The sequence below is a fragment of the Camellia sinensis genome, chromosome 4, assembly GCF_055761805.1.
Source record: "Camellia sinensis isolate YWXY chromosome 4, ASM5576180v1, whole genome shotgun sequence".
Classification (NCBI taxonomy): Eukaryota; Viridiplantae; Streptophyta; class Magnoliopsida; order Ericales; family Theaceae; genus Camellia; species Camellia sinensis.
The window spans coordinates 202,480,710-202,506,204 of NC_138964.1; the positions used below are offsets into that span (position 1 = coordinate 202,480,710).

Consider the following 25,495-nt stretch of genomic DNA (forward strand, 5'->3'; position numbering starts at 1 on the left):
ATTGTGTCCATGGGGTAGGCAAGCCATCCCTGGCTGCCAAACAAGACTCTTACTTTCCATGTTAGACTTCTGTTCCTGGAACCTATATATCCTTCCATGCTGCATTAATATTGAGATACATATTGATATCAGTGATACAGTCAAATATTAGATACGTATCAAACGATATTTAAAACCGTGGTGCCAACATTGGTGCATAACTTGATTTATGATGGAGAGAAAGGCCTTGCATGAGTGGTAAAAGCCTGTCAAAGGCCAGAGATGACTGCCTGCAGAGAGAGCCAAGCTAAGGTTACTTCATGCCCCCTTGAAAGGTGCAGTGCAGGCAAGTCATTCTTGGCCACCAAACTCACTAAGACTCTGGCTTTCATGTAAGACCTCTAGCCCTTCCTATCTCCAATTTTTCAGTGCCAATCCTCAGTTTCGAAAGTCTCTATTTATGGCCGCCCAGAAAATGGAGAGATCAGATTCGAACTGCCACATGACTATGCCGTTCTCATCATCTTTTTCTTTAAATAAAATATGTATATATATATATATATAATTGTTCATTCATTCTCATCTTCATGAATATATTTGATCTGTTCAATTGCAGTGGATTCTCAACCTCCTTTCCTCACAAGAATTTTATTTGTGTTTCTGATCAATCAAAATCTCTCAAAGACAAGTCTGTTCAGAGAGTTGGCTGAAGTTGAATTGAATGCATTTTGACAGAAGCCTGGCTCATAATGTGGATCAATTTATCTTCTTATGATTCTTGTTTTTAATGAGATACCATTCCAACAGAGTGACATTTCCCACCTAAATTATAAAGTCAATGCCAAAGCCACTAGATGCCAAGGGTTTTGTTCTGATTATGTCTTTCAGACTTTCGAGGCTCACATATATCATATTATACAAATCAATTTTTTGGAATAATTATTAGATAGTTTTGGAATACCACGTGTTATTATCCAAGGTAGTTGGTAAAACGAAAAATTTAATGGGTGAAACAATGTTGACTTACTTTGTTAACTAATTAGGCAAAATAAGAAAAGACCCATTTACTACGATTTGCAAATTTCTATTTATTGGAAACAGTTTTAGAATTATTCAATTTTTTTCTAAAATTATAATTTAGAATGATGTGACATTTTTTTTTTAGATAGAATAATGATGTGATATCTTATGTTCTATTACTTTAAAAACAAAAGTCTATTAATGTGACCAATATTTTTTAAATAATTATTGAGTACACATCATTTTGGTATGAAATTATGTATAAAAGAAAAAAAAAATTCTTTTTAAAATCATTTTTATTTCATAAATGTACTGAGCTTCAGAATCTACTGCCATCTCTAGATATGCCAGACTTCTTCAGTCACAGGGGCACCAATCAAAGTCCACTTGGACCATTTTCTCTCCATCTTCTAACTTTTCTTTTTATTTATTTTTATTTTGATTACCATAGGAAATATAGTACAAACATGGTGATAACTGCATCAAACTAGGTATTTCAATGAATTTTCTATATAAGAATTCTATCTATGGATATTTTCTGCAATATGTATTTGACAAACCCCAAAACCTATGCAAGCCATTTATCGTCAATCCACTAGAGATATATATATATATATATATATCACTCCCAATAGGAATGAAAATAATAATTCAAAAGCATTAGGCAATTCAAGTTTGGACTTGTAAAATGTGATTCTTTTCTTTAACTAGCTATATAACAAACAACTGTATTATGCACATAATTTTTTTTTTTTAACGCAATGGGACAAAAATGTTTACTACACTAACATAAAGCTTTTATAGAAAGAGACATAGATGAGAACAAATGAATGAAACCTGCATCTATGGGGTCCATATATATGAGTCTCACTCATCTCATTCTGTGAATTTTGTGTGTATTTGGTAACTATAGAAGCTTTCCCTGAGCCTCTCCACTTGCCATGACACTTGCATGCGAAAATGGGATGCCACCAAAGAAGGGGCAAAGAGTCCGAAGGATCAAAGGCCTACCGACTACTACAATCGAAGCACATTATCACTTTTGATGAAGCAATTTATGGTCTTTGAGCAATTCAACAACCCTTCTCATGGAGGGCCTGTTCATGGGAAAAGCTGAAGTGCAAAGAAGAGCAACATTCAAGACTTTCTCAATCTCTTCATAATAGCTTGTCGCTGGGTTCATCTTTGGATCTACAAGCTGATCCAAATCGATCCAAGAAATGCCGGTTCCTTGTTCTGGAGATGATATTGCAGCCTCTGTTACCCACTTCACAATGTCCTTGTTCTCTCCAAAGGAGTCATCGTTTGGCCTCTTACCAGTTATGAGCTCCAACAACACCACACCAAAGCTATAAACATCGCTCTTCTCATCCACTTTCAGCGTATAGGCATACTCTGAAATCAGTACAAAACAGTGAGTTTTCAATATGGATAATCATACATAAAAATGGTTTGATTAGATAATCATTTCTTACCATACTGAGTACGCATACTTCCAAAAGGAAGGGAACGAGCATACTTGAACAAGCATTTCAAAAGAAAAAAAGAATCACATTTTCTAGAAGTTAAATCAAATATGCCCATATTTAGGGCTGCAAATGAATAGACCCGTTTGTGAACAGGCTCGAGCTTGGCTCGGTAAGAGCTCGTTTAAACTTGGTTCATTAATTTTTTTTACGTTCGAGCTCGAGCTCAAGCTCGTTAAATTTTAATAAACAAGTCCAAACATTCTAAAGTTCGCTTCATAAGCTCGACTCATTAACTGACTCATTTAATATTTATTATTCATATATTAAATAATATAAAAAGATGTATAAAAAAATAAGATAAATATGTTATTCATATATTTAAAAAATATAAATGTTAATAATAGTTAACTATAGATAATATATTTATATAATAGTGGTAGTAAATATTATTATTTTGGTAAAATATTGATTTTTTTTTACAATGTTTATATATTATATATATAATTGTATAATCAAAATTTTAGTTGTACCTTTAATTTCATACGCAAGTATGAATTTATAAATTTTTTAGCTCGTTAAGACTCGTGAATATGCTTGAGTTCGTGAATAGGTTTGAGCTCGAGCTCGAGCTCGAGTCAAGCCTAAGCCAAATCGGTTCAAGCTCAATTTGTTAAATTTTTATTGAGCTCAAATTCGAGCTCGAACTCGAATCCGTTAAAATCTAAATAAACAAGCCCAAACATACTAAAATTTGACTTGCCTCATTTGCAGCCCTACGCACCTTACATGTATGCTTTTTTAAAGTCACCTTTTTTTGGGTCTATATATCACTTGCTTCCATTTTGCCCCCACATGTAGTTTAAAAAAGTCTGCCAATTGTTGACATGCTATCACACACCCAACAAATTCAAGTTGACAAATTTAGTAGCATGGAATTAAACCATAGAATACAGCACAAGATAGAGATGGGATCTTTTTTCTCTAATCTATGATTTAATTCTATGCAACTAGCACAACTTGTTCCAACTGGGGCAACCATATGTTGCATTTGTTTATAGTAATGCATGTTATATGATGTCAAAATCTATGACCGTGACCTAAACTAGTTAAGCAAAAATAACTACGACAAGACCATGGTGGCAAAAACTCACCGGGTGCAATGTAGCCGCACGAACCAGCAATACGTGACATCACTCCAGTGCCCTCCTTCACATCCTGTAGCAATGACTTGGCCAGCCCAAAATCAGCAACTCGCGGCCTGAACTCTTCATCCAGCAAAATGTTGTTAGACTTGACATCCCGGTGGACAATAGGTGGCACACAGTCGTGATGCAGGTAGGCCAGCCCATGGGCCGCCCCAACCGCTATTGAGAACCTCGTAGGCCAATCCAATAACACTCCGCCTTTCTCTCCATGCAATGTGTCCCCCAAACTACCATTCACCATATACTCGTACACCAAAACCTTAAAATCCTCTCCCATAAAACTCATCAGCAATTTTACAACATTGTTATGTCGGATTCTTCCCAACGTCTCCACCTCCGATTGAAACACCGCCTTCATGTCCACTTGCTGGTTACCTCCCCACAGCCTCTTAACTGCCACAGTCTGCCCCCTCTTGAGCTTCGCCATGTAAACCCGGCCCGATCCACCCGTTCCAATGAGATGTTCTTCTGTCATTGAAGCCAAAACTTCTTCTTCATTGAACCCGACCCGTTGGAATGAGGTAGTCTTCCATGAAGACTTCTTTTTACCGAAAAGCACATTCAAAGTGTTGGTCTTCACTAGACATATAATAGACCCAACGACTAGCAAAGCCAAGGCCACTAGAATTCCTATCACATAGAGGCTAACGGGTTTGGGTTTCGGGCATGGATGAAGCTGTTTGAGATCCAGACCGCATAGACCCGGGTTACCCATTAGGCTCTGGAGAAAGAACTCATTGTCAAAACCACTAGGGACTTCACCTTCAAGTTTGTTGTTGGAAAGATTGAACTTGTCGAGCTTCAGCTTCGTCAGCGCCACCGGAATCTCGCCGGTAAGTGAGTTTCCGGCAAGATCCAAGTACGTTAACACGGGCAAATTCCCGAGGGCATCGGGAATTTCGCCTTGCAAATTGTTGTGAGAGAAATTGAGCTCGGTAAGATATTTCCAAGAACCAACACTGCTCGGAATTTCACCCGCAAACATGTTCTCTTGAAGCTCCAGATTCTGCAACTTCTTCAATTCAGTTATGCAATTCGGCAATTCGCCGGAAATTTGATTTCTACTCGCATCCATGACTATAAGCTCTTGCAATTGACAAATTTCAACCGGAAGTCCGCCTGAGAAGTTGTTGCCGGAGATCAATAAATTAGTTAATCCTCGAGCATTGGAGATCGAATTCGGAATCGAACCTTCGAATTTGTTGTTTGCGAGTTGAAGAAATTGAAGTCCAGGTAAGCTCCAAAAACGATCTGGGACTTGTCCAGAGAGTTCGTTACTGTAGATACGAATGTAATACAGAGTCTTGCAATCGCCGTACGATTCAGGAATTTTGCCTGAGAATTTGTTTTTGAAAGTGATTAGAATTTCAAGTTTGTTTCTGAAACAGAGGTTCGGAGGCAATGAACCTTCCAATTCGTTGCCAGAGACATCCAAATCTACAAGATCAGAGCTGAGACCTAAATTCACCGGCAATATGCCGGAAAAACTGTTGTTGAAAATATGCAATTGCGAGAGGCTAGGGTTTGAAGCTAGACTCTCTGGAATTAGACCTTCGAATCTATTATCGTTGAGATTGAGTGAAGTGAGAGGCATAGCGGCGATACTCTCCGGCAAATTCCCGGTGAGATTGTTCTGAGAAACGTCGAGTCGAAGCAGCGAAGTCAAATTCGATAAAGCACTAGGCAATTCACCGGACAATTGATTATTGAATAATTCAATTTGCACAACACTTTTCAATCCACCAATGCTACTAGGAATTTCGCCGGAGAGATTGTTATTGGAGAGATCAAGATTTGTTAGAGCAACGAGATCGCCGATAGAGACTGGAATGTTTCCGACGAGGTTCGTGTTGGGAATCCAAAGATTTTCAAGCTTTCTCAGGTTTCCGATCGCCGGAGGTAGTGGACCTGGTTTGAAATAATTGTAAGCGAGTTCGAAACGAGTCAACTCAGTAAGATTGGTCAAGAAATCCGGAATCAAGCCTCCGAGAGCGTTGTTGAACAGACTCAGAACTTTGAGAGCGGAAAACCGGCCGAAACTCGCCGGAATATCGCCGTTGAAGTAGTTGGTAGAGAGATCGAGAACAATCAAGTTGACGAACTCCGGCAAAAAATCCGGCAATTCACCGGCGAAATAGTTGGAAGAGAGGTTCAATAAATGGAGATGATAGCAGAGAGAGATAGACATCGAGGAGAGACTACCGTTGAGGTTGTTATAGCCGAGAGAGAGGTTTCGGAGAGTCGGTATCCGGCAAAAATTGGCAGGGAATTCGCCGGAGATGCCGAGTCCGGCGAGATCAACAGAAACTACGGCGCCGGTCTGAGGATCGCAGGCGATACCGGTCCAGTTGCATGGAGCAACGGGACCGGTATCGACCCAATCACGGAGCAGGCCGGTCGGGTCTTTGAGACTGCCATTCTTGACCCGGAGCAAAACGACGACGTCTCGTTGCGAAGAAGTGACCACCGAAACACAAACCGCGACGAACAAGACCAGTGTTACAAGGAGATGATCAGAGTGAGAAGTCATTTGTTGGTAGTACAGAGGAGAGAGAAACAATGTGAATTAACAAGCATTCATGGAGGAGACTGACAAATATTTATTTATAGAGAGTAGAGAGTAACGGAAGGAGAGAGATAGAGTGACAAATATACATTTATAGAGAGTAGAGAGTAACGGAAGGAGAGAGATAGAAGGGGGAGTTCATGCACGAGTGAAGTGACCAGTGAAGGAATGGAAAACAGGTATTAAGGGAATTAGAGATATGGTTTTAGATGTGTGTTCACATGGAAAGAGTGTGTGATGATGGGTAAGAAAATGTGATTATTCATTTCACGACAGTGAGTGGATTAGATTAGACTAGAGTAGTAGGAGAGAGAGAGAGAGAGAAATATAGGGGAAAGTAAATAAACAGAGAGGCTATAATTAGAGGGAAGGAAATTGCTAGAGGTCCCAAATTTTCTACCAAATAAATGACCAAATGTCTCACATGGGTGTGGGGCCCACAAAATTGCGGACCCCACACCCATGTGAGACATTTGGTCATTTGTTTGGTAGAAAATTTGGTGTCCCTAGCATTACCCTTAGAGGGAAACACTCGTGATGCTTTTTGGCATGGGCGGCGAAAGTGACCAAAAAAGAGCAATGCTGTCATGAAAAATTTTCATAAAAATAATCATGAGAGATTTATGATCTTTGAATTACACTTAAAATAAAACACCACACACTAATTTTTTCATGATCAATTTTATAAAAGTCTTTTTATAATCCCTATCTTTTCTCGACCAAAAAATTACAGCGACAGGTGACATTGGTTTGTCATTTGGTTAGTGTTTTGGTGTTCAGTGTATATCTTCAAACAAACAATGGGGTCTACTGGGGAACAATGATAAAAAGCCATTTTTTTAGCTTTTTAATTTTTCTACACAAAAAAATCAGTTTTTTATCTAAAATAACTCAATTCTTGGACAAAAAAATCATTAAAAATTTTTTTCTCAAAACATTATAATATTCATATTTCATTAATTTAAATTAGATGAATTACAATTATATTTTATGAGATTTATTTAAAATATAAATTATCTTTTATAATTTAAAAAATTATAAATACTCTTTTATTAGAATTTTTTATTTAACAAAATTAATTAAAAAAATAAAATTTATAATTATTTTCTTATACAATCATAAAATTACTTAAATTATTAATTGAAACATATTTCTAACATTATTAAAAATTGTTAATTCACTTGATAATTTATTAATAAAATAAGTGATTTGTTATGAAATTAAAAATTTCAGAAGGTGAAATATAATTTTTAAAATCACAGGAGGCGATTCGTATTTTAATTAAATTTCAAGAGATATATTTATAATTTATTATTTTAAATCCTTCCTTCCAAATTTAGAATAGAGAGTGCTATTTGGATTCATAACCCATCATGAATACCATTTTAATGATTCAATTTTTTTTTAATTTATTATCAGACCATACATGTATATTATTAATATAAAAAATTAAATTAATTCGATATTTGTAACATGTTTATTTTATTGAGTCTGTCTCTAAAAAATTAATAATTAATGTGTTTTTAAAAATAGACTATTCATTTTTTTGGTACAATTGCGACAAAATGAATGAGTTACTAATATCGGATTGATCTATTTTTTTATGAATAATATATTACAAGATTTGACAAAATAAACGATTCAAATTATCAAAATAAGATACATAATGAGCCTTACAAATCCTGACAAGTACCCTTTAATCTAAATGATGGACTATAGAGAAACCCAACCCTTTAAATTTATACATTCCACTTTATATTTGAAGTAACATGCAAAATAAAATTTTCCGATTCTTAACATTTTTCCCCTTGGAAAAACAGAGCTATGACGTCATGATCATATTTTTTACAATCTTATTAAGATGTAAATTAAGGTTTATGTTCAGACTTAAAAAAGATATTACATATATGTTCAAACCTTAAAATTAGTTTCAAGTAAGATGTGCATATGTAATTGGAACAACTTTTTTCACATTTCTTAGTGGTTTCAAGGGACATAATGATAATTTATTGTGGGAAGTGTTAAGGGGAATTGAAATTTATGATGTGCCATTTTTCGTATGTGAATGAGAAGAGGAATAGCTTTTCATTGGATTAATAGATTATGAGAATCTATTCAAGAGATTTGCTCTTTTTTTTTTTTTTTTTTTAAATGTTGTATTTGGTTAGAGATTTAAGTAGGAATTTAAAAAGAAAAATAAATAAAATATACTTACATTTCAATTAATTTTATACACCTTTTCTATTTTCCTTTTTAAATTCCTTTTAAAATCCTCCAATTAAACACATTTGGCGGGTTGGTTGGGAATTGTGTAATTGGGTGTTTGAAATTGCTTGGATCCAAGGCTAGTGTATTGCACTCGGTTTGGGAAGAGATTAGGAGAGTAAAATAGTTATAAAAAGATAAAATAAATCAAAAAATTAAAGATAAAATGTTAAATGTTAAATTATATAATTATTATTATTATTTTTTTTTTTATAAAAATTAAAAAAATTCAAAAGATTCATTCAAAATAAGACTTTTTAGTCTCAAGTTAAAAAAATGAATTCACATCACAAACAAATCAATTGTATTAATTTATTAAAATTTATTATTCATATTTATTATTAATATTAATGCATAAATTGATAAACAAAATATGATAATAAAAATATAATTGTAATTCTGTAATGATGTAAAGCTGACAAGAATGAATACCAATATGAGGATAAGGTTGGTAAAGAATTGGCTCTAAACCCATTTTGGAGTTCATTTTTAATTCGTTGGCTTGTCCCAATTGAGTAATGTTTTAATCTGCGATAATTTAGTGGAATCACAAGATTGGTCCACATACAAGTTTTGAAACCTTTCATTTATCGGAAATGTTAAATTATATACAAAGAGTAATGTTATATAAATAAATAAAAAATTATATATAATGATATGATTTATTATGAATTTTTATTTTAAAATAAAATATTATTCAAGATGAATTTATTTACAATAATAATAATGTCATATTATTCTTATTAAATATTTTTATATAAATTTTATTTATGTATAGTATTTTCCTTATATAAATTCTTTATTAAATGTGTCAAAGACATTTTGCCGTTATGAAACAAAGTAATAATAATTATTTATTTTTATTTTTTTTGAGTAGATGGATGGTGATAAATGGGCAACACCATTCTATATGCATGTAATCTTTTTATTCCAAGCTATGTTTGTATAAAGCACTACCCTTCATTTATATTTGCAAGAAGTAATAAATTTTATATATTTATTTACATACCAAACATTAAAATTTAAATATGATTTTTTGATATTAGGACAAGAAACTTCTTAGGGTAGGACCCTTAGCTCCACTCTTACCAAAAGAAAATCTAATTACTTTTTGTGTGGGTGAAATTCGTATGGGTAGAATTAGAGTTCCGATCAATTATGATAATTCAAGACCCACAACTTATAATAAGGAGAATATTGCAAGTATTGTCTCACCGGAGTTTGGCTGCAGAAGTCCCTCTGATGGTAAAGGAATTTGAGAAGAAGAATTGAGAGCAAAGAAATGCAAAGAACTAGGGTTTTAAAATATTGAGTGGATCCTAAAAAAAGAAGTTCATGTTTTATACTGATTGCTTGTTCGCAAAAATACACATGAAGATAATTGCTTCATGTGCCCCTTCACTAAGGTCATCACTATGCCTGGAGTAAGGAGACCATCATTCTGTTAGACTTGACCTTCATGTTAGTAGTTCGTTATCCCATATGATCAAAGATCTTTCATAAACTAATTTTACCAAATATCTAGAGATTTTAGTGCCATGGAATTTTCCATGAATGAACCACCTCCAATCCATATCTTGGTTTATTCTTTTTTGACCCAAGTTACTTGTTAGTATTGCTACTTCTAAGGGAACATTATCGTATCTGGTTGGCCCAATCAAGCATGCTAAGTATATACTCTGTTTCAGATTGACTTTAAGTTGCTATACCACTTGGCCTAATTCATCCTTTATATTGCCCTGTCAGTATATTTTGTCTCTATTTTGGGACTTAGGCCAAGTTTGGGAAGACTAAATAAGTGCACTTTTTGACTTTTTATGAAATATGGGTTGGGTTTGGATTGGGTTTGAAGTGATGTATTAGAGAGGTGATGTGACTTAAATAAGATGATGTGACTTAAATAGGATAGTGACTTTTTTACTTTTTATCTTTTTTTAGTCATGCCAAACTTGACCTTATTCACACTCTCAAGACTCGATCATAGATGTCAATCCTAGATCATAAAAATGAATATGAAACTTGGTCCAGTGATCACTCAACCCAAGCCCACAGAGGGATTTGACTTGTAGCCAAATGGGTGCTTGGCCTAATCTAACATGGCATGGTTAGATTGACCCCTTCAATTTTAATTACCTACCAATCACAATTTACTTGAGCAGCTAAGTCATTTATATTTTGAAGATTGGCCACGTGCACATATTGAATTTTTTTATTTTATTTTTAATGTTCGTGAGAGGTAATGAATTTATTAGATTTACTTACCTACCAAATATTAAAAGCCTAGTGTTTTTTGGTTTTGAGGACTCTAGCATTTTAAACAGTATATTATCTAGTTTCAAGAATGAAGTACATGCCAATTCTAAAAACAACTTTAGGATAAAGAGAAAAACAATAATGATTCAGATTCTCGTAAAATATCATTTTTACAATTTTTATTCACTTGTAATTGGTCCAAGTAAAAAAGAAAAAAAAAATACAAACACATCATTGGTCCACATTACTGTGAGGGTGGTGGAGGTCTTCTCAAAAAGGGGTCTCAAATATTTTCCATTAAAAAATTACATTGACCATTTAAAATTTTTTAAAAAATAAAATGAAAAAATACAATAAACTTTACCAGTTAAAATAAAATATGAGATAATTATATTTGATCTTCTTTTAATAATATTAAAATGATTAAAGTTAATACAGATAGTATAAATAAAATATTAAGATTTTATATTTCTATTCATACGATTAAGAATTTTATAATAAAAAATGATTAATTATTATGTGAATTAAAATTTTAAAAAAATCAAATGTAGTTACAAGATTGGAAAAACTAAAATTAAATAAACATATTTAAAAGTTTTAGAATCTATCCAAAGTCCAATACTAATGTCTAATTAATTTTTATTTTTAATCCTAACCTTTACGGTTTTTATAATTTTTAAAATTATATATAATCAACGTAGTTACAAGAATGAAAATGCTAAAATCAAATGAACATATTTAAAAGTTTTAGAATCCATCCAAAGTCAAATGCTAACCTTTGCGATTTTTATAATTTTTTAAAATTATGTATAATGGATTATTTATTTATTTATTTATTTTTGTTTTTAGCATTTTGCTCTACTATTAATGGATACGGATATATTTTCAAGTGGGAATCTCATTCCAACTTTGGCTTGAATTGATATGAATTTGACAGGTAGATGAGAGGTTAATGTAGAGCAGTTTTCTTGAACTGCTTTTTAATCAATCAAATGGGGTACAAAATCTTTTTCGGTTGATATTCATTGATTCACCTTTCCGAACTCTCTTCTAGCTTTTAGCATTATAACCAAAATAATTCAACTCACAACAACTCTTCCATTTCCTTTTTATTTGCAAGCTTCAAGGGTTTTACTCATGGGAACTGAGAGGGACATAACTTATTATTACTATTTTTGTCAAAAAGATACAAGTTCATGTTCATAAATTATTGCTATTTTTTAAATTTTGGGAATCAAAGTGTTTACCATAGTTTTTGCTTATATAATTTATAAGACGGACATAACTTAATAAATTAAAAAATTGAGGAAGATAGATTTATGACTTGGAAATGTTATTATGTGTACTCCTTTAGGAATGCATATCATATTTACCCTATCACAAAATGTGTAATATTAGCATAAAATTTTGTAATATTAATATGCGCATCTTACTACAAATTAGCGTAGCAAAAAATATCGTAACTAAGTCATAAACTTTTTCAACATCAATCACAAAATTTTAGATATTTTGTTACGTCAATTTATAATGAGATTATCCATTTTATGATTGATGTTAAGAAATTTATAATAAAATTACATATTTTTATGATAGGGTACATCTGATACACATCCCTTTATAAGATTTCTCTTATAACTTATACGTTCTAGTTATAAACTTTTAACCAAAGAAAACGGAGACTAAACAGATCAAATATCGAGTGGAATCAGCAATGTCTCTCTGTCATATCGTAAGATATTTGAGTTTAGAATTTTGTTAATATGTATTTGGATCATGAATTTTGGTATGAATTTACAAAAAGAAAAAAAAATGTGTGAAAAATATATATAATTTAATAATATTTCATTCACACTTCACTCAACTTTTATAGTTTTTTTTTTTTTTTTTGAACGGACACAACTTTTATAGTTCACTTTCCATATTTGGGAACTTAGGAGAGAAAAGAAATGAAATGATTACTTAAGTTATAAGAAAAATGAAATGAAATGAAATGATTGTGATTTATCTTCGTTTGTTTGGATAAGTAAGAAATAAAAGAAAAGAAATGATTGTGATTTCTCTCCTTCTTGTTTGGTTATATTTCATAAGAGAAAAAAGAAAAGAAACTATTTTACATTATATTACCAAAATAACATTTTTATATTTTGTCAATTATTTTATTTCTTTTATTTTTACAAAAGCAAAATTGGTATTATGAAAAAATAAGAATCTATTGATTTATTTTCTCTCCTAATCTCTCAACTTTTGAGAAGATTGAAAATGAAGATTATACTGTTTGGTAACATTTACGTTTTCAGTTTATATTTACAAAAATTTTATAAATTGGTTTTTGTTTATTTTTTGAAAAACTTAAACTACAAACGCGTTTGGTTTAGACAAAATGTTTAAAAAAAAATTTAAAATATAAAAAAAGAGTGAGAAATGGCAAGTGGTGGCGGGTGGTGGGTGGTGACGAGTGGTGGCGGCGGAAGACGGTGGTGGAAAATGATGACGGATGGTGGTGGTGGAAGACAGTGGTGGAAAATGGTGGCAAGTGACGGGTGGGTGGGTGGTGGTGACGGAAGACGGTGGTGGAAAGTGATGGCAAGTGGCGGGTGGTGGCGGTAGAAGACGGTGGTGGAAAGTGGTGACAGGTGGGTGGATGGTGGTGGCAAGTGGGTGGTGGATGGCGGGTGGTGGCGGGTAGGTGGTGGGTGGGTGGGTGGGTGGGTGACGGTGGCCGGTGGTGGGTGGTGGCGAGTGGGTGGTGGTGGTGGCGGGTGGCGGTGGCAGGTGGGTGGTGGGTGGTAGTAGCGGGTGGGTGGCAGGTGGGTGGTGGATGGTGGTGGCGAGTGATGGCAAATGGGTGGTGGTAGTGGCGAGTGGTGGGTGGTGGGGGGTGGTGGTAGGTGGGTGGCGGGTAGGTGGTGGGTGATGGTGGTGGTGGGTGGTGGGTGGTGGTCGCGGGTGGGTGGCAGGTGGGTGGTGGCTGGTGGTGGATGGTGGGTGGTGAGTGGTGGTGGCGGGTGGTGGTGGCGGGCGGATGGATGGTAGTGGCAGGTGGTAGGTGGGGGCGGGTGGTGGTTGCAGGGGGCAAGTGGTGGGTGGTGGTGGCAGGTGGATGGTGAGTGATGGTGGCAAGTGATGGTGGGGGGTGGGGGGTGGGTGGTGGGTGGTGGTGGCAGAAGACGGTGGTGGAAAATGGTGGCGGGTGGTGGCTAGTGTTGGGTGGTAAAAAAAAAAACTCAAAACGTAAACTCATTTTTTGGCCAAATTTATAAACTGAGACCATTGATTTATAAATCAAAAATTTACCAAACAAGTTTTTATTTGAGTTTTTTTAATTTTTATAAATATAAACTGAAAATTGAAAACGTAAGTCTTATCAAACGCCACCAAAATAAATAAATTTCTCTCTGTTTTTCTCAATTTCTTTTTATCTCTATCCACTTAAGTTATTCAAACATATATTTTCATTTCATTTCATTTCTTTTCAAATAATTCAATCCAAACATAATAATCTCTATCAAAATCCATAATTCAAAACATTATTAAGAGGAAGGTTGGGACTCTGAGCTTTCAGAGAAGATTGTCAGCATTCGGATATTTAATTGGAGAGAGAGGGAGAGAGTTTAGCAACTCCGGAAATAGACGAAAGCAGACAATACATAGAATCTGGGCGTCGCCGTGAAGAATCAGTTGTTTGCATTCGAGGCTGTGCAAGTGGGATGTGCTCCACTGTCACTCATGGTTGAACCACCATGGATAAATGTATTTATTTCCATAAATAGAGGTTCTTCCAACGGTATTCAAATACTCTTACATTTATATATAGTATATTTATATATATTGATTAAGATGAATATTTCTATAAATTTGAAAATAATAATAAAATCTAACTTTATTTTATTTTTAATTTTGTCAATTTGAACATTAATTTTTTAATTTATTTTTAATCTAAATCATTTATCTATTTTTGTTAAGTAAATATGAGAAAAAAAATATTTTAATAATTAAATTTAATAAAAAAATTATTTTAGATATTTTGATACACATATATTGAATTTAATAACTAAAATATTATTTTTCTATCAATTTTACTTATCACAAATGGTTGAACCACCATGGATAAATGTATTTATTTCCATAAATAGAGGTTCCTCCAACGGTATTCAAATACTCTTACATTTATATATAGTATATTTATATATATTGATTAAGATGAATATTTCTATATATTTGAAAATAATAATAAAATCTAACTTTATTTTATTTTTAATTTTGTCAATTTGAACACTAATTTTTTAATTTATTTTTAATCTAAATCATTTAGGAAAAGTTATCAATAAATTCTAAATGTTGAAATTGTGCTCCATTTGGTCATAATATTTATTCTTATGATTTATTTGGTCCTTTGTATTGAAAAATGACAAAAATACCATTAGGTATTTAATGTGAGACGCGTGAACATTTTGTAAACGTGACACATTCCAATATTGTTGAGAGGTTGAAATTCAGTTGTCACATGGCACGTTGTTGGTGTTTGGTGGGTGCCACTAAATTGGAAAGTACACTAAGGCCTCGTTTGGAAACCCTCACTTTTAGTCAAAAAGTCAAAAAGTTACTAAATTAGCCAAAAAGCCAACAACTCATACCAAAAAGTCAAAGATTCTCTTTTCTTTCTACTTTTTGCACATCTTTTCGTAAAAAGTCAAAAAATCATCCCAAACATACTAGTTTTTTTTAGCTCATATTTTAGCCAAATAGCCAAAAAGTTATTAAATTAGCATGTTTCCAAACGAGGCCTAAGGCTTTTGGTACTTTCTTACGTTTGGTAGCATAGTGCACATGCCATACATATTACGATCCGACCCGTTAGGCAAACCGTTTCCGTAATACATTGTAAACCTAAAACCATTTAGGCATGTCTTGGGAACCCTAATTCCTGTCGTTTCTATTTGTTTTGTTCTAAGATTGTGGGAGATCTGTCATATACGTTGAGGTGCGATCGACAATCCTGATCTTTTTGTGTGTGTAACGGCGGTTAGGTAATTTGTTACATTGCGACGTTCGAAGGTATTCCAAGCAGGGTACGAGGAGAGGATTTGAAGGAGGCGTTGGTATTTCTCAACCGAAGTGGAACGATGTCTGCGAAAGGTACGTGTCACCAATGTTGTTGTTGTTCCCTTTTCGTTATGTTCATTATGTGGTTGATTGATTGTGTGGTTGTGGTTTGGTGATTTTTGTATGATGTTCCGAATCAGTTATTTTGTAACTGTGGAAATTGGGGGTTGTATGTTGTGTGTGGGTGTGTATTGTGTGTGACGCTGTTCGGTGTGTGGGTGTGTTATCATATGTTGTAGATGTCATATACATGTCGTGATGGTGATGGGTGTGTCTGTTTATAGTGAATTTTAAAGTGTGTGGTTGCGATGTTGGCTGGAAGGTTGGGGTTGGCATGTAATGTGGCACGATGTGTCACATTGTTGGCATGTAAGGTTAGTTGGTTTGATAGACACGTTGTTTATTTTTACAAAACATTTAACACGTTGCCGTTACGTTGATTTATGTTCTCTGTTTGTGGGTTGTCTGTTGGTTGTAGTTGTCATGGAGTTGTATGTGTATGTTTATATTGTTTCAGCTCTTTCAGTTATGTTTATAATTAAGGTTTTTCATTTTTATTAGGTTGTGCGTACATTGGGTAGGTGTTTGGGTGCATGCAATGTAATTAATTTGTTTTTGGTGAAAATGTAGATGGTGACGGTAACAGAAGTCCATGGACGCGTTCATGTGAATGGAAGTGTGTTGAAGGTGTATGTGGGAGAAAATCGAACAAACTGGGTGTTAACATACAGGGCCGCATATTGTTCAAGCAATTGAAAACAAACCAGCAGCAACCTCGTGAACAAGTTAATAAAGCGATTGCAGGGCCATCACGCATTGCACCCACAAGGATTAACTTCCGCTCAAACATTGCTGGGATCGTGAAGCTTGTAACAACATCTTCTTTGAGGGCTGGTCACTTTGAACAGTTGAAGAGGACTCCATTTTGGATCATGGTTGAGGCTATCTGAATTAATAAGCTGAATCACAATGAATTCAGGAAGTATGACGAGGTGATTTTGAAAATAATACGGACATATGATGCACAGTCTGACGCATTCAACATTGGTGGAAATTTTGTGAAGCTATGTAGGAGTGATATTAGACTTCTGTTTGGGATTCAATGTGGTACTAAGCATATTGATTTGTCTCCTTGTCAAAGGCTGACATCAAATTTCATTCAGCAGAGGAGTCATAACACTGTAAGGATAACGTCGAAGCTCGTGAAGACATTGTTTGAAGAAGCCGTAGCCGGGCGAAGAAGGGTTGACGAGGAGGACGTAGCAAAGTTGTTGACACTTTATATGTGTGGGAAGATGTTTTTTGCTAATTCTGGGGAGACAATAAGCTGGGCATTTGTGCGATACATTGATGACCTGAATACCGTGCGTTCATACGATTGGACTGGTGCAATACTGCAAATGTTGATGGGTTCAATCAAAGATTTCCATCATATGTCGGAGAAGGTCACTGGGTGTGTTGTCGCGTTGCTTGTATGTATTTTTTAGTTTGTTTTTCAAATTTATTAATTGTTTTATAGTATATATGTTGTTGTAATGATGGTTGGTTTTAAAGAATTTTGTACTTGGAACGCAGTATTGGATTTGTGAACATTCAACGCTGGTGAAACCAGAAACGGAGAGTATGTTCCCAAGATTTATGAGATGGGACATTGGTGGCTTATTTACCCGAATATGGGGTTTGGATTTCTCAGCACCTGGCAAATTCCAGGTATATGACTGTGACAACCCTCACCACTGATTAGTGCTAATCTATGATTAAGCATGTTGATTGACTGACTGACTGAATCACTAAACTGATTGATTGATTTTGCTAGTTTGAATGCATATCTATCTGTTGACTGCAAAATTATATGTTCATGTTTTATGCTTTAAACTGCAAATTGGAGGCCTTATCGGTGGTTGAATCTGAAATTGATTAGTGATATGTGTTAATCATAACTTATGTGATTTTATGGCATATTTATTTGAAATTTGACTTGGTATGATTGAATTAGATTAAATAATGCTAAATTGCAATAGTTGGATTTATTTACCAAACTACCACTTAGTGGCCACTTTATACAAAACACATTTGAGCCTTATTACATTCAAACAAAACATTTCATCAGCCATCTTGGGTCCATAACCGACTAGAGAGAGAGGGAGAGGAGAAAACCTTGTTTTCATCTTGAATTTGCTCGGAGGCTTAGGGGATTTGGAAGATAATTGCAAAATTGAGCTTCTAGACTTGGACTTGGAGACGTAAGGTAGGGTAATTACCTTCTTGATTGTGTATTTAAGATAGTTGTTGCATGGTTCATGTTATATTCATGTTATATTAAAGAGTGAGTCTTGAATTGGACCTAGCATGTCGAATTATTGTTCATGAAATTCGTCATGCATGTCCATATTTTTGCATTGGGCCATGAGTTCATCTTGTTTTTGGAGAAATTGGCTCATTAGAGCATGTGATTGAAGCTTTGAATTGGTTTAAACTCATGCATGTCATGTTTGAGTTATGTTCATGAAAATTGGTTTGAAATTGGATTTAATTGAACTACCTTTGGGCTTTGATTTCTCAAATTGATCTTTGAAACATGTTATATTATGAGTTTTGAAGTGTTTTCCAAAAAATTAGCCCAAAAGGATCGAATTTCGTATATTGAAACTTATTTTTGAGCTTGAGGTTCAAATCTGGAAATTCCAGATTTTGGACTCACGCTCGAGCAGAGTGGCTGGCGCTCGAGCGTGAAATTCGTGCATCCAGCACTTTACACTGTTTTACAGTTCGCTCGAGCGGGGTATTGGACGCTCAAGCGAGGACTTGTGTCACATGCTCGAGCGGGTATCAAGCGCCCAATCGAGCGTGATTTTCACACATCCAGTACTTTTGGCATGTTTTACAGTACGCTCGAACGGGGTAACTCGCACTCGAGCGGAGTATTTTGTTTACCTGTACGCTCGAGCGGGACCTCTGTTTTCTAAAAATGTTTTTAAAGTACATCTTTGCATCCTCATTTTGTCCTAGGCATTCCTAGGCCTAGTTTAAGGCATCTTAATGAGGATATTGATGTAGAACCACACCGAGTCAAGATAGGGATTAAGTTATTATTTTTCCAACTGTGTAGCTTAGTGTGTGTTCATTCTGTAACTGTATAGGGTTGGCATTCCGGAGACACTCTAGCTTATCTGTAGCCCAGAACTCTGTGAGTAACAATGTTTTAAAGATATGTTCGAAAATGAATATTTTCTGAATGATCAACTGAACTGTTTTCTGAACTGTTTACTATTAATTGAATGAATATTTGTCCTCTATTCTGAACTGTATTGTGGCATCCTTAGCAACTACTGTTACTGTTACTGCTACTGTTATAGAGATCTCTGTCAGTTTCTATTTTGGAACTTCTGTTTATTGTTATGATGGCCATCATTGACTGTTCGGTCTTTCAAGACCTACTGTTTACTGTACTGTTCTGCTAATGGATGTGCCACATATGACTGTTATGACTGAATGACTGATATACTGAATCAATTGACTATTTTCAATACTGAAAGGACATTCATTCTTAACCTCTTTACGCATTATGATATTCACTAGGCTTTAGCTCACTGTTTATATATAAATGTAGGTGTTCAGGTACCAGACCGGAGCTAGGAGCGTGGGTTAGACTCCTTTTTGTCAAAGCCAACCACTGTGTCTCATTGCGAGGTTCCGAGCCTGTCAAGCTAGGGCTTTTGGGGTGTTTTAGTTTTCCCCCTCCTTGGTTATGTTCTGTATAGACTGAATGTTTTTGTACTGTACTATTTTAAATAGGGATTAAGTCCCTGTCCTAAATGATTGTATATATTATACATACTGTCTTGGTACTGATTGTATATGTGTATATGATACGAAAAGTCTTTTTGCATACAGACTGTCACAGCTCATTGGATATCTTTTAATTACTGATTTGGCTTTCGCCAGCCCCTGTACTCTGTATTACTGTTAAGCAGGCCTTCGGTAATCTCAGATTACTGGCCGGTTACGGTACTAAACCCATAGGGGCGGGTTTGGGTCGCGATAGAGTGGTATCAGAGCGATACTTAAATCACGAGTTATACCACACACACGTGTCCAAGTGAGCTATAGGATGTCCTAGAAAAGTGATTAGGACATTACATGAGCATGATAAGTGTGTGTGGCTAAGACATGAATATAACTGTTAGTGTGATAATCTGTCTAAGTATGCAACTGCCTATGTTTATAATTGTTATAACTGCCTATAGTGAGATGGACAACGCTATAAATGTTGATGAAACTGAATCCTCTGAGGCAAGAATGGCAAGGTTGGAGAGAATAGTGAAACTACTAACTGAAAGACTAGAGCAACAACAGAACCAACAGCCCCCACCTCCTCCAGTACAACCAGAGCCACCTATGAATGATGATATCATAGCTCTGACACAGAAATTTAGTAAGATGAAACCGCCATCCTTCCAGGGAGGCCTCGAACCGCTAAAGGCTGAAGCTTGGGTTCTTGAAACAGAAAAATTGTTTGAAGTGTTTCCGTGCTCGGAAGCACATAAAGTGTTGCTAGCTACCTTCACCTTACAAGAAGAAGCTAGAAGGTGGTGGATGCTGGTCTGTGACACCAATACTGCTATGGATTTGGCTCAGTTTAAGGGAGCCTTCTTCGAGAAATACTTCCCTCAGTGTGTCAGGGACAGAAAAGTGACTGAGTTTGAACAACTGAAACAAGGCACCATGTCTGTCGCAGAATATGAGTCAAAGTTTACCGAACTTGCTAGATATGCACCACATGGTGGACACTAACTACAAGAAGGCCAGGAAGTTTGAAGGCGGCCTCAATGTAGAAATACTGGACATAATCAATGTGTTAAGGTTACTGAAATATGTGGATGTTCTTGATCGAGCCATTATGACCGAAGCAAATATCGAAGCTTTGAAACAGACTGAAACACCAGCAACTGAGTGGCGCAGGAAGAGACGGGGCTTCAAGTTCAAGAAAAGCAGAAATAATTCATCGAACAAAAAACAGAACACAGGGTCAACGACTAGTTCTAGTCAAGAGAACCGTTCTATACCGCCCTGCTCCGAATGTGGTAAGAACCATAAGGGAGTTTGTTACAAATTATCTGGTGCCTGTTACAGGTGTGGCAAGGTTGGCCACATGGTCAAAGATTGCCTTTTCACTCCTCAGGGCAATAGTAAAGCTGCACCAAGTGCAGCAACATCAACTGCTCCACCAAAACCTAACCCCAAAGCTACTGGGAAAGAGCCTATGAGGCAAGGCCGAGTGTTCGCACTCGTACCGGGAGATGTGCAGAATACCGAGACCGTTGTGTTAGGTATCCTCTCTATTTGTACTCAAAATGCTTATGTAATGATTGATTCGGAGTCTACGCATTCATATGTATCGCATGCTTTTTCGCGAAAATTGAATAGATCATTGGAACCCATGAATTACTTGTTAGCTGTATCTTCACCTGTTGGGGGATCTGTGACTTGTGCTTATATGTACCCTGCATGTGAAATTATTGTTGGGGATATGTATCGGTATATTGATTTACTGTCATTGAATATTGACCATTTTGATGTAATATTAGGGATGGACTAGTTAACGAAATATCATGTTACCATAGACTGTGTAACGAAACAAGTAGTTTTTCGTCCACCTGGTTTGCCTGAATTTGTGTTTAATGGAGTTGGAGTAGCACCTCCCCCGTATCTGATTTCCTCCATGAAAGCCTTTAAATTGATTAAGAAGGGGTGTAAGGGATATCTGTGTTCTGTGTTGACTGTGCCTATTGATGTTAAAACAGATGTGAACAGTATTCCTATAGTCAAAGAATTCCCAGATGTATTTCCAGATGATCTTCCAGGGGATTTGATTGATAGGGAGATTGAGTTCACCGTTGATGTGATTCCGGGTACACAGCCAGTATCTAAAACTCCTTACCGAATGGCTCTGATTGAACTGAAAGAATTGAAAATGCAACTGTAAGAACTATTAGATAAGAAATTCATCAGGCCCAGTACTTCACCGTGGGGCACGCCAGTCTTGTTTGTGCAAAAGAAAGACGGCTCACTAAGACTCTGCATTGACTACCGTGAACTGAACAAGGTAACTGTGAAAAATAAATATCCATTGCCGCGTATTGATGACTTATTTGATCAGTTACAGGATGCTCAAGTGTTCTCTAAGATTGATCTCAGATCCGGATATCATCAACTGAAAGTTAATCCAAAGGGCATTGACAAAACTGCTTTTAGAACGAGGTATGGACATTACGAATTCGTAGTTATGCCTTTCGGAGTTACCAATGCACCTGCTGCATTTATGGACCTTATGAACAGAATTTTTAAACCATTCCTCGATGACTTTATTGTTGTATTTATAGACGACATTCTGATTTATTCTAAAAGTAGAGAAGAACATGAACATCATCTGAGACTTGCCTTACAGACCCTAAGAGAACAGAAACTGTATGTGAAATTGAGTAAATGTGAATTTTGGCTTAATCATGTTATGTTTTTGGGACATGTTATTAGTAGAGATGACATTTCTGTTGACCCACAGAAAGTTGAAGCCGTGGTAAATTGGCCTAGACCAACAAATGTTAAAGAAGTCCGAAGCTTTTTGGGGTTAGCCAGGTATTACAGAAGATTTGTCAAAGACTTCTCCAAAATTGCCCTACCACTGACACAGTTGACTCAGAAGGAGATATCATTTGACTGGACTGACCAAAGAGAATTAGCATTCCAAGAGTTGATAACTCGACTTGTGACTGCACCGGTTCTCACCCTACCTTTAGGTACGGATGGTTTTACCATTTTTAGTGATGCTTCTCATAAGGGTTTGGGATATGTTTTAATGCAGAATGGGAGAGTTATTGCCTATGCTTCCCGACAACTGAGACCGCATGAAAAGAACTACCCGACCCATGATTTAGAACTTGCTGCAGTAGTGTTTGCACTAAAAATCTGGCGTCATTACCTTTATAGGGCGACATGTGAGGTGTATACAGACCACAAGAGTTTGAAATACTTCTTCACACAGAAAGAACTGAATATGAGGCAGCGGAGATGGTTAGAACTGATAAAAGATTATGATCTACAGATTTTGTATCATCCGGGGAAAGCTAACACCGTTACCGATGCACTAAGTCGGAAATCGATTGGAAACTTAGCCTGTTTACTCATCGGACAGAAAGAGTTGCTTTGTGACCTTGAGAAATCTGAAATTGAAATTGTTTTGCGAGAATAAGGTGGAACAATAGCTGCTATTACTGCTCAACCGGCACTGATTGAAGAAATTAAAGAAAAACAGCAATAGGATGACTTCTTGAAGAAGATCATCGAAGAACGAGAATCCAAACCGAGGCCGGATTTCAAATTTGAGAATAATGTGTTGAAATTCCAGGGAAGACTGTGTGTACCGAATGATTCTGAACTGAAAAGGAGACTTCTACAAGAAGGCCATAATTCGAAACTGTCTATCCATCTTGGAAATACGAAAATGTATCAAAACTTGAGATTGAATTTTTGGTGGCCGGGAATGAAGAAAGAAATTGTTAATTTTGTATCGAAATGTCTTCATTGCCAACAAGTTAAAGCCAAACATCAACGACCCGCAGGCTTACTGCAACCCTTACCGATACCGGAATGGAAATAGGAACATATCACCATGGATTTTATTGTTAGATTGCTTCGCTCCAGTAAAGGTATGGACTCAATTTGGGTTATTGTTGATAGACTGACTAAATATGCTCACTTTTTACCTGTCAAAACAATTTATAATGCGGACAAATTGGCTGTAATCTATATTGATGAAATTATTAGACTACATGGAGTGCATGTGTCCATTGTTTCTGATAGGGACTCGAAGTTTACATCGAGATTTTGGCAAAGCTTACAGACAGCATTAGGTACTGAACTGAGATTGAGTAGTGCATACCATCCTCAGACAGATGGCCAGTCAGAAAGGACCATCCAGACTCTAGAGGATTTGTTGAGAATGTGTGTCCTTGACTTTCAGGGAAATTGGGAAAGCCATTTACCGTTGGCTGAATTCGCCTACAATAACAGTTTTCACTCAAGCATTGGTATGGCGCCTTTCGAGGCATTGTATGGCAGAAAATGTCGATCTCCGATTTGCTAGGCAGAAGTTGGAGATGGGCCTTTACTTGGGCCCGAGATTGTGCAAGAAACGACTGAAAAAGTGAAACTGATACAACAGAGACTGAAAACCGCACAGAGTAGACAGAAAAGTTATGCGGATGTCAGAAGGCGAGACAGAGAGTATGAAGTAGGTGATCACGTTTTTGTGAAAGTGACACCAATGAAAAGCCAGACTCATTTTGGAGTCAAGGGTAAGCTAGCGCCAAGATATGTCGGACCGTATGAGATTATTAAGAAAATCAATCCGGTGGCGTATCAAGTAGCGCTTCCTCTTGAAATGGAGCATATGTATAACGTCTTCCACATTTCCATGTTGAGAGATTACCTCCGAGATCCTTTCCATGTGATTGAGCCTACTCGTGTAGTGCTGAGTGATGACTACACTTATGAAGAACGGCCCATTCAAATTGTGAATAGACGGATCAAGAAGTTGAGAAACAAAGAGATTCCGTTAGTGAAAGTTGACTGGCAGAACCATGGTGGCGTGTATGCCACTTGGGAAAGGGAAGATGATATGACGAAAAGATATCCTGAACTGTTCCCACTGAATCCTGTTTTCTTCCAAAATGAAGGTAATTCGAGTTTGGAGGATCAAACTCTTTATAAGGAGGGGAGATTGTGACAACCCTCACCACTGATTAGTGCTAATCTATGATTAAGCATGTTGATTGACTGACTGACTGAAACACTAAACTGATTGATTGATTGTGCTAGTTTGAATGCATATCTATCTGTTGACTGCGAAATTATTTATTCATGTTTTATGCTTTAAACTACAAATTTGAGGCCTTATTGGCGGCCGAATCTGAAATTGATTAGTGATATGTGTTAATCATAACTTATGTGATTTTATGGCATATTTATTTGAAATTTGACTTGGTATGATTAAATTAGATTAAATAATGCTAAATTGCAATAGTTGGATTTATTTACCAAACTACCACTTAGTGGCCACTTTACACAAAATACATTTGAGCCTTATTACATTCAAACAAAACATTTCATCAGCCATCTTGGGTCTATAACCGACTAGAGAGAGAGGGAGAGGAGAAAACCTTGTTTTCATCTTGAATTTGCTCGGAGGCTTACGGGATTTGGAAGATAATTACAAAATTGAGCTTCTAGACTTGGAGTTTGAGACGTAAGGTAGGGTAATTACCTTCTTGATTGTGTATTTAAGATAGTTGTTGCATGGTTCATGTTACATTCATGTTATATTAAAGAGTTGAGTCTTGAATTGGACCTAGCATGTCAAATTGTAGCATAAATCATGCATGCATGTTGCCATTCTTGAGTTTGAAGCTATTGTTCATGAAATTCGTCATGCATGTCCATATTTTTGCATTGGGCCATGAGTTCATCTTGTTTTTGGAGAAATTGGCTCATTAGAGCATGTGATTGAAGCTTTGAATTGGTTTAAACTCATGCATGTCATGTTTGAGTTATGTTCATGAAAATTGGTTTGAAATTGG

The 25,495-nt window shown here is 35.9% G+C and overlaps 1 protein-coding gene across 1 annotated transcript; it reads right to left on the reverse strand.

The window, feature by feature from the left end:
• Positions 1–1,673: 1,673 nt before the first annotated feature.
• LOC114298583 (LRR receptor-like serine/threonine-protein kinase HSL2) lies at positions 1,674–6,597 on the reverse strand. Its single transcript, XM_028243187.2, has 2 exons — positions 3,620–6,597; positions 1,674–2,394 (listed from the first exon to the last, which is right to left on the reverse strand). The coding sequence occupies exons 1-2, from the start codon at positions 6,201–6,203 to the stop codon at positions 2,036–2,038; spliced, it is 2,943 nt and encodes a 980-aa protein (XP_028098988.2). The 5' UTR covers positions 6,204–6,597; the 3' UTR covers positions 1,674–2,035.
• Positions 6,598–25,495: the final 18,898 nt, after the last annotated feature.